The 11,040-nt window shown below is 40.9% G+C and overlaps 1 protein-coding gene across 1 annotated transcript; it reads right to left on the reverse strand.

The window, feature by feature from the left end:
• Positions 1–6,665: 6,665 nt before the first annotated feature.
• On the reverse strand, positions 6,666–8,157 carry foxq2 (forkhead box Q2). Its single transcript, XM_042057089.1, has 2 exons — positions 7,738–8,157; positions 6,666–7,019 (listed from the first exon to the last, which is right to left on the reverse strand). The coding sequence occupies exons 1-2, from the start codon at positions 8,155–8,157 to the stop codon at positions 6,666–6,668; spliced, it is 774 nt and encodes a 257-aa protein (XP_041913023.1).
• Positions 8,158–11,040: the final 2,883 nt, after the last annotated feature.

Raw genomic sequence — 11,040 nt, forward strand, 5'->3', positions numbered from 1 at the left:
AAAAAAGAAATTTGCCTCTCAAATAAAAATACTATTAAACCCGTACATGTCTTTATCAGATTAAATGTGTCTATATAGATGTCACTATATGGTTTTGTAAATAAAAAAGACTTCTGTTAAAAGCAATGTGTGTGAACCATACATCTCACTTCTATATGTGTCATCATGTCTGTCTTCCACTTCACTTCACTGTTGGTCATCACATCCGATGTGAGAGACGCCATGCCACCAAGGGCTCTTCAAACGGCTGCCCGACACAACGTGGTGTCAGTGTGTCCCGCCATCATGGTATCAGTGTGCCAAGTGTGTAAGTGAAGGGTGCCGTTTAAGTGAAGGGCTGTGTTGGCTAATCAGTGGAGAGGGCTGGAGAGCGTCGGGCAGACTTCACTCTTAAGAGTCCTTGAGCCCTCTTTCCTCGCCTCTCCTTTTCACTCAAGCTCTCCTCTCCTCGCGTCTCGTCTTGACACCTCTTAACCTCCGTCCATCATCACTCTCTCTCTATCTCTCTCTCTATCTATTTATCTACCTATCTACTGTATTTATCTATCTCTCTCTCTCTCAGTGTCTCTCTATCTCTCTCTCTCTGTCTCTCTCTTTCTCTCTCTCTGTCTCTCTCTCCCTCTCCTCCTGACGTTTTCCCACTCCATTCGCTTGGCCCCTTGTCAGCTCAAAGCTACAGCTCCCTGAAGGCAAAGGCAAGGCGCCTTCACCAGGCGGACGGCCACACCGAATAAATCTTACAGTGTGCCATGGCTTGATGTAAGCCACAGTGTGTATGTGTGTGTTGGGGGGGGGGGGGGGGTCGGGTTACTTACACCGTTCAGAAAATCAGCCTCAAGAGCATAACAAGAGCCCCTTCTAATGCATGAGTGTTACAGTAATCATAAAAAGACACGACTTCCACCATCACCCTATATTTGCACCGTAGATAAATCAGTATGTCTTTTGTAGAGGTCAAATACAGATATGTGGTCAGAAATATGCATACTTTAATGTTTGATAAAGTAAAATCGTAATGTAATTATGGAAGGTTTCAGGCACAAACAAGCAAGCCATAAAGGTTGAGACTGAGATAGTATTGTCACTAGTCACCTGCTGTAAGACGAAATCTCTGCTGCTTTAAATCATGGCCATGGAGGTCAGATATAGTCAAAAATATGTACATTTGTGTATTGAAGCTGAATTATGAAAGGGTACAGTAAACAAAAGAGTGATGTAGAGGCAACACAATTTCTTCCTTATGCAAGATCAAATCTACTTACTGCAGCTTTAACATTGTAGGGGTATATATATATAGTTATCGTATGATATTTTGCATAATTGTATGTTTTAATGAAGTAAAATTATGGAAGGTTTTAGTAGCACACAACAAAGGTGTAGAGGTTGAAGGGCAGTGCTGTCAGTTGCTTATTTAAGTGGGGTCAGGAGGTTATGGTTAGCAGAGGAAGGTGAGGAGGGTCAGAGGTCACAGGGTCCAGTTAAAATACCTTTTAGCCTGTTCCACGGACGTTATATAATGGCAAGGAGAGCGGCCGGGACTTGGGGGGCAGATCTAGGTTGTTAGTGGGAGTGTGTACAGTCTCTGGTGTTTTATTACCTTCTCATTAGCGTTTCAAAGATGTGTCGGAAAAGGTCAAGGAGGGTTAGGATATATGTGTGTTTATCTTTCCTCTATACATGCTGATGTTCCTTTCATTCCGTTAGTTTATTTATTTCAGAATAAATGCTGCTCGGGCTAATGCGAGCCATACATCTCCATATGCGCATTCCTCCCAGATATGCATTGTGGCTTAATGCAGAAAAAAGACTGCATTATAAAGTGCACGGCTCTGCAGGTATTCGTGCATTACATACAAGCGTACAGTATTTCAATCCATCTCGGTGCTCTATACAGCCCTTCATTTCTGCCGCATTCTTCTCTGTGTGTGACTTTCTCCTCTCCTGCACACAATTAACCCTTTCCCTCTGTCACACTGCTGCCCATAATCTTCATCCTTAATGCGCTCCTTAGTGCACTATCTATGCATAGTACCTTTTATCAGGCTTGAGCCATTAAATTAATAAATCAATATTGACAACCTATCAGCTGGGGAATAAATTACTTGGATATAGAATAGAGGGGTACGTGGTCACGTGACTGTTTTAGTGCCCACGATTTCATAATTATTCTCGGTAACTAACGTGATGGTGGGTGGGTGGCCCCTTCCCCCCTCTCTCCGTTTCTCTCACCCTCTTTCGCTCAGTCTTTCTTCTCACACATGTTCACATACACGCACACACATAAACATACATACATGCATATATTTTCCCCTGGTTACCTTTGTCAAGATCACCCTGGTTGAAAATGAACAAAACAATAAAACAAAATAGAATATCTCTCCTCATTTTATATTGAAATGGGTATGTAAAAATATGATATCTTTTGTGGGTATTATGTTCCTTCATTCTGGCTAATCTATTTAATCAGAATAAGTCATTAGTTTTGTATTTTATGTGGTAACACATGTCAGGTGTTCTGTTACTTCTACACAAAGGCAGCTGGAGGAAATATGGAAGACACTGCCTAGGAGTGGGCAGTGTAGTGGCCGAACCCCAGAGCCAATCGTGGAAGTGCTCTTATTGCCCTTCGGCCACTGCTGACCTCTTGACCCTGGCCATGGCCCATGGGGCAAAGGTCACTCTCTGGGGTCAGAGGGAATCACTTCTGGCCTGGTCCAGGAGCCATCTCCATGGAAACCATACCATATCTGGAGGAAAGAGAGAGAAAGAGCTCTGGACAGCATCACAGCCCTGTCCATGCAGAGCAGAGTGTATATCACACCACTGCATATGTGTGTGTAGGCTACTTCCTCATCTGCCTTCCTCTGACTGTCACCAGACATAAGAATGACAAAGAACCCAAAATGTCCCCCAAGCCATACCTGATCTGATGAAAGAACCGATTTTGACATTTTGATGAAACACTTCTCTCATATTCCCTTCAGTTTGCAGCATAATAGATGAGGCTGTTAACTGACCGTAACAAATACGCATAGAGTTCGATTGAAATTGATACCTACTGAAATAGCACTGTACGTGCACGGCCAGTTCATTTGTGTCTTGCGCCATCTAGTGGCCGTAGAGTTTTCCGAGGACTGCCGGGCTTCCCAACTCGTCGTCACCTTGCTCTCGGGATTGACGGTCGATGCTTCGTTCTACCATACGTTTGAGCCCAGCTGCCAATCAACAGGTCAACATCGCCCGGGGGAGAGTAGAGGGGTTTGAGGCAAAGATCAAACAGCGTACCTCTGGGAGGACAGTTGCATATGAAAAGACAGACACTAAAACATGCCTTCAAAGATGTCAGCGCTACACATGGAGGCAAATTATTGCATAGGCCTACAGGAATATCGCGCCTCGCTTCACATTCATGATTATTGATCTGGCATTATTGGACCTCCTCCCGAATCCCGGGGCCTTTAAATTCCTTTGACCCAACTTCGCTATTGCTAATGCAAACCTCGAGTATAGTTGATCAGTGTGGTAAGTGGGTTATGCTACACATCCTACTTAATGTATTGTCGATTACGCAAAGAAAAGGCATGTCATTACAAAGACACCAAGGAAAGATGTCTGTTTTTAATCATCTGCTCAATAGAGTCTATGAGAATCACAGACAGCTGTCTTTTGTCCTCTCCAGGCTTAACAAAGTAATTTGTTATGCCATCATACCCAATTGACCCAAGCAGATAACACCACCACATCACAATCTCTGCCAAAAACAGCTCAGCCATGTGCTTTGTTTGCATGAGAGGTTCCAGACAGTTTTGTGAGACTTGGGTTTGGTATTTCTTGCATCCACAGACTTATTTCAATACTATGAATGTTTAGTCTATTTTCAAATTTACCAGAGATGACTACTATCCGCCACAAAGTGAATCTTCTTAATTTTGTGCTGTATTTGTGGTATTAAAAAAAAAATGCACACTTGAAATGAAAACACTCTCACTAAATGCAAGGTTCCTAATGGAAGGTCCACCGCATGGACAGGACATGCTTTTTGCTCACGAGATAAGAAATCAGCCATGGAATGTGTCACTGTACTAAAACAAGAACAGAATGTTTTGGTTGCCCTCACAGCACGACCCGTTACCTTGCCTCACTCTCTGTTAATCTGACGCTAGCTCCCGGCTCTAATCTAGGCACCTCTGCCCCCTTTCCGCCTATCCTATTAGATTAAGAAGATAAAACACAAAATCCTACAAACCTCCCACTGTTTCCATACATAAGCCACTAAGGTCTAAAGTTGGAGTACCCTTAGTGATTGATTAACGCTAATTATTTCATGTTTAATAACCAAGTTAAGATAAGTACTGCACTGAGATGTGTGGGATGGGAGGTGGTGTTTGACTAATTGCATGACTAGATCCCTCTTGAAGCAGAGGTGCAGCTTTTAATTCAGCTAAGTACATATATAAGAGTAAAATTTTGTTCTTAAGTCAAGAGTCTATTGGTGTGTGTGTGTGTGTGTGTGTGTGTGTGTGTGTGTGTGTGTGTGCACATGCTTGTGTGTAGGTGGATGATGCCTTTTCGATTGTGTGTGTGCGGAGTGTGTGCATATACATGTGTGAGAGTGTGTGTGTGTGTGTGTGTGTGTGTCTAATCACACATGCTGAACTCAGCCCGTTCTGTGTCTTGTTTCCTACCAGCATACGGCAAACATATGCAACAGAATTAAAACCCTAAAGCTGGCGAATTGAAGAGGATTTAATGCAGAGTGCAATTCATGGGAATTAAACAAATTAGTGGACCAATTAGGTTTTCCTGAATGGATACAGAGATTTGGTGAAGAAAAAAATAATTACATGGATTTCTTATTGCTCTAATTGTCACAAGTGTTAAATAAAAAAAAACTTTAATTATTTAATTTAGGTTTAGTCTTATTTAATTTAATTTTTTCCCATGAACAGGTTCATGTGTACTAATTTTATTAAGCTGAATAGCAAATACACAGACACAATCTAGCTACCAGTCTGACTACCCTCCACAGAATTAGGCTTTTTAAAGATTTTGAGCATTGTCTGGTTGTAATAACTGATTTATTTAACCATATTCTACATTTAGCTGAAAATGTAGTCTCATTTTCAAAATATAAAATATTTTTATGCTGGTACAGTAATGTTATGTCAAAAATTATATTGATCCTTAAATACATATGAACTCCCTCTTTCCTCCCAGTAGTAAGGCTCTCAATGGGAGAGGAAATATCATATACTTTGTGGAGGAATATAAAAGAGCATGTTTACATGCATGGTAGAAAATACTCTGAAAGAGTCTTTGGGGCAGGTTTAAAACACATACTTTGTTCAAGTCTATTACTTGTCTTCTGTATTGTGTGGATTTACTGATGTGCATTAATCTCAAGCATTCATTTCTTCCCATATCCACCTTCACATGTGTGATAATTCTTTCAAGTTTGTCTTTTGCTTTGTGTTAATTCTCCTGCCGACCCTTTCCAATGACAATTCATTCACTAAAATTCAAACATTTTTATTTGAATTTACTGTTGTCATTCATCCCATTTGATGACCTAATCAAGCTGCACTCATCCGTTGCCGTATGGCTTGCCCTCCTGTCGTTACAGCCTACGCGCGCCTGAGTCCTCTCTCGAGGAGCGGTTACCAGATTACACTGTGTGATAAGCTTCCTATTTTTCGAAACTACTTGAAGATTTCTAGGATTATCCTCTTTCTTATCCCCTGAGTCAGCTTTGGACAGCCTGCCTGTGGTCTTACTGCGGAAGATTTGGCCTCCTGACAACCATGATTAATTAGCACCATAAGTGGGCCCTGCCAGGAGGATGTGTTCACTTTTAATGATGTGTATGTACACACATGAACACACACACACACACACACACGCACACACATGCACACACACGCACACAAACGCACACATGAACACACATACACACACACACACACACACACACACACACACACACACGAACACACAAACACATACACACACACACATACATGAACACACACACACGCACAAACACACACACTTGTGCACACACACACACACACAATTGAAGCACATAGTATAGATGAATCTGTAAGTTTATTGGAATGCTTGTGAACATGATAATGATGAATGCAGTTTATTCACTGACATTATTCAGATACAGTCTGAGATAACTAAATGTGTAATTTAAACATTTGTTATCTCGGGGTATTTTCTTAAATGATGTATCAACTTAAAGTGTGTGTAAGCTGATATATAATTTATATAAAAAGTGTTTTTGTTCAGTACAAATTGTGCAATTGTATTCATTCATAGATTCATTCATTCAAATAATAATAAATATAATAAAATAAAGAACAATGCCTTTGGATCAGTGGAGAAATAACTTAACTTAATAACTTGAAATAAATATTTTCAAATCTTTCAATAAAAATATTACATTGTTAAATAGAATTTTAGCTCAGGTTCCCATTAAACATACAAACAAATATATTTACAGGGGCTTAAATCATGCCCATCAACACATAATGCAGAAATCTTGTGCTGGATCGCATGACATTGTGTTTAAAATGTGCATAGGGTGCATTTGTGTTTTTTTGAATACGAATAGTTGTTGAGTTATAGAAGAGACTATTGACCTGTATGTGATAGATAGCCTATAACAGAGCGTGGTTGGTGATGTTGCGTCGAGCCTGCAAGGCGGCCAACCCCCAGTAGATCCCAGGAGGCAGGTAGGGCAGCTGGTGGTTCGGGGGGCAACACCAGCACGGTGCCCCCTTGAGTCGATGGAGGGGGTGATAAGGGGACATGAGGTGGTACGGGAGCTGCCCAACGACCCGGCGGATCCGCCGGCGGGCCCGACGCCGGTGGTACTCCCCTTTGGAGAAGTCCTCGTAGTTAGCTGGGTGGATGGCCCAGAAGTGGCCTTTGCCGTTTTCACTGCGCCCTGCCTTGATGAAGCATTCGTTCAGGGAGAGGTTGTGTCGGACACTGTTCCTCCAATTTTTGTCCTGTAAGAAAATGAATACATTGTCACTTAAGGTATCATAATTTAAACGTAGTAGTGCTTTCTTGGGTGTTTATAGGAAACACAAACTAAGCACCAAAAGGTCATAAAATTCAGTTGACAGCCTGGTGGCTAAATATTCCCCATTACTCTCAATCATGTTACCCTACCTTAATCCTTCAAGGTAAATCACTTGTCACAACAATTAAGGACTTAGTTTTACGTCCTGGTATAGAACAGGTTACCAGTACGTCCTGTCAACTGGATTAACAAGAGTGTAGGTCAATAAACCACCCAACAACAAGATCCCCTTAAGACACTGTAGGCATCACTTAAACTCATTACTTTTTGAGACCACTGTTTATGGTACAGTTTCCATTATCACACACATACTTGTGTCAGCGTAATTATATCCATATTAGCCTATTTTTTTTTTTTATTTAAAAGTCAAAGTTGACTGATATTTAGCAGACACTTTCATCCAAAGCAACACTTCCCTAATAGACACTTCCATAAAACACATTACCATATTATTTAATAAATGTTGCCTTCCTGCAAATTTCGCCTTCCTGCATAAACAGGGTGTTCGTGTTATTATCATTCTGTATGTCTACTATTTCTCTATACGCTAGTCACTGGTCCACTTAGCTGATAAAATGATGTGAATTGATACCAATTCAACTCATTTAATTGCTGCCCTCATATTCACCACCTGGCCTTACCTTGTTCTTGAAATAAGGATAGTGATCCATGATCCACTGGTAGATGTCACACAACAAAAGCTTCTTTTCCTCCGAAGCCAGAATGGCCATTGAGATCAATGCAATGTAGGACTGGGTGGGCTTGTCTTCTTGGCCTTCACTACATTCTGCCCCCTCACCTTTGACCTCCTCATCATTGTCCTCTTCGGATGCATCTGTACCCATCTCTGGGCTTGCACTTTTTGGACACTCTTCTTCATCTCGAGGGGTCTCCTCCCTTTGACTGTCCTGGGTGTCGGGGGAATCTTTGCTTACGTTGGTGCTTTCCATCTCTGAACCCTCCCACTCACTCTTGGCACCTTTGTTGAACAGCAGATAGTCAATAGTAAAGCGTAATCCTAAAAGCCCCCGCGATTCGGTATTAATGCCGCTTTCTTCCATGATCCAAATGTGTACACTGACAAAAAAAGTGAAGACCTGCAGTCCAATAAGCGTGAACTCGCTGGCAGGAAAGTAACACCTGAGTTTTGAGAAGCAACCTCTCTGTCTTTGACGGATAATTAAATGAAGGCTTACTGTTGTCACTCTACTGATGCACTTGAACCTAGCCACTGTCTCAGTCAATTGGTTCAATCAAGATGCTGTAATGAATCTGACCTCCAACTTCAAGCCATTAAAACTGCCTGTAAGTCATCTTCAGGTTTTGACACCCACTCAGTAGTGAAAATTCTCTGTTTTTTTCTACAATTGTCCAAGATAAACAGCCAACTGGTTTCTGCGTTGTTGCCCTTGATGTTACTCTTGGGGGGCTGCTTTCTAAATGACCCAGAGTCAAAGTAGCACTATTTAAACACCCTAGAATTTATCCCTCACAGATAGCAGCAACGTGGGAGACCAGAGAGTTAGAGGTAGGGGGTCTCATCGGAGGGGATTAATTTTATTACTTTAAGCAAATCTTTGTAATTAGGAGAGATTACACAATCTGATTTATTAGGGCATGGAGTAGAGTGGCTGCTGTTTCACCAAAGGGCCTTTGGATGGGGTCATCTCATTTGAGTGCTTTACAGAGAGGTGTGAATGAAAAAGCAGACTGAATAATATCGCTACAATAAATAAAGGGATAAAAGATAGGATTTTAAATTACATAGTATACTATTCTATAGTTACCTACATGTATTTGAGGTCTTTCATGAATCATTAACTTTTTTATGTTCATAGAAAGCTCAGTCAGATATTATGGCCGTGCAATTTGATGCTGGTGTGATATTTAGTGATGCGGACCCTTTGGAATTATATGAGATTTGTAATTCTTTAAGATAACTATCAGTTCATTAGGTTTCACCCCCAGCCTTTAACCTCCTTTTGCATCAGTGAATTCAGAACATATTCAGACCCAATTTTTTACATTTTGCTATATGGACACATGTGTATATGTACATGTTTTCTCTTATCGATCAACAGTCCTGTAAGGACAAAACAAAAACAGAATTTTAAATTTGAAGTAAAACGCTTAAATATCACAATAAATACTGAGAGCCTTATATGACACATATGGTCGCATTTCTCTTGATCATTCTAAGTATCACAGCTGTTAATGCAGATCAGAGGGAAAGACCAAGCCGATGAGAGATCCAAACAGATGAGATACTAAATAAAAAAAAAAAAAAATAAATAAAAAATGATATATATATATATTAAGTACACTGCATCACCAAACAATCAGCACAAATTAAAGGCTGAATGAACAGTAAACAGTATTACCTTAATTTAAATGAGCATTATTTTGGGCAGTTTCTTCAAGACAAAATCTAGCATAGCATTAATGTCACTTCAGTGCTATCTGATATTTCACACATTTATCTGTCAATCTTTCCATAGGTGGCAACTTCAAGTCTTCTTGTGATACACTTTTATTGTAACTTTTAGAAAACCATGTTTGGATATAGGCTAGCTCTGTGTTGGACATCATCTGAACCTGTCATGTGTTCTCAGATTGTCTCTTGTCTGTCGCCCTTCCCCTATAACAAACTTGAAAGGCCTATATGATTCTAACTGTCTCACTGAATTGCATTATGCACACTCAATTCTCACTGGTATCTGCTAGACAACAAGTACCAAAACATGATTAGTTCATAGATTTCACATGTAATATACATTTAATTCAACCCCACCCCCATCTTGCCTGTTCATAATTCTGAGAAATTCTTGAATTGTGTACATGTTTATGTTTATGTGTTTGTGGGTGCGTGGGTGTGTGTGTGTTTGCCTGTTTATGTGCCTGTGTATGTGCATGTGCATGCATGCGTATATATGTCTACTGTGTGAGTATGTGTCATACGTAGGATTACTGTGAATGTATGTGTGTGCGTGTGTATCTGTTTATGCACATGTGTGCATATGGAATGGGTTTACATGACCCCTGGAGGCAAACATACGCAAAAAATTGGTCATCCTAGGCCCTACGGTTCTCAAGATATTCACAGAAAACTGTGTCTGCCCTACCCTCCTTTCGGGGGGTCCAGTCCAGCGGGGGGGCTACAGATCAAAACGAAAAGCGATGGTTCCATGCTATCCATGTGGGGTTATATGCCCACCAAGTTTCGTGTACCTCGGTCTTTCAGTGTCCCGGGAATCCTTGTTGGTGTACGGTCACTAAATGTACACATAAATTATTTTATTGTAAGGCCCCCCATGAACGAAAGTCCACGAAACTTGGCATGCATTCGGAGGGTGTCATAATGATCATACACTTTCAATTTCGTGCAGTTTTGACCATGTCAGCCAGAGATATTGTGATGAAAAAACCTAATGTTTTGCTTTTTAATTTTTAACTAGGTGGCGCTATACATGAAATAAGTTGTAATGGGATAGGTTGACATGGCCCCTTAAGACCAACATACAAAAAAAGGTGGACCTCCTAGGCCCTACGGTTCTTGAGATATTCACAGAAAACTGTCTCCGGCCACCTACAGGCCAGTTGGTGTATAGTAACATAAATGAATTTATTGTGTGGCCCCCCATGAACGGAATTCCACAAAACTTGGCGTGCATTCAGAGGGTGTCATAATGATTCTACACTTCCAATTTCGTGCAGTTTTGACTATGTTAGGTCACAGATACCTGCGATTACAACACCTCATTTTTACTTTTTTGTGTTTAACTAGGTGGTGCTGTACATGAAATGAGTGGTTATGGAATGGGTTGACATGGCCCTTTGAGATCAACATACAAAAAAAAATGGTCCTCCTAAACCCTACGGTTCTCGAGATATTCACAGAAAACTGTGTCTGCCCTACCCTCCTTTCGGGGGTCCAGTCCAGCGGG

This window comes from Alosa sapidissima, chromosome 12 (genome assembly GCF_018492685.1).
Source record: "Alosa sapidissima isolate fAloSap1 chromosome 12, fAloSap1.pri, whole genome shotgun sequence".
NCBI classification, from domain to species: domain Eukaryota; kingdom Metazoa; phylum Chordata; class Actinopteri; order Clupeiformes; family Clupeidae; genus Alosa; species Alosa sapidissima.

Excerpts from the sequence above, each read along its gene's own strand:
- foxq2 (XM_042057089.1), bottom strand. The coding sequence starts at position 8,157 with ATGGAAGAAAGCGGCATTAATACCGAATCGCGGGGGCTTTTAGGATTA. Across the intron at positions 7,020-7,737 it reads ATCCTTATTTCAAGAACAAG|GACAAAAATTGGAGGAACAG; the intron begins GTAAGGCCAGGT and ends ATTTTCTTACAG.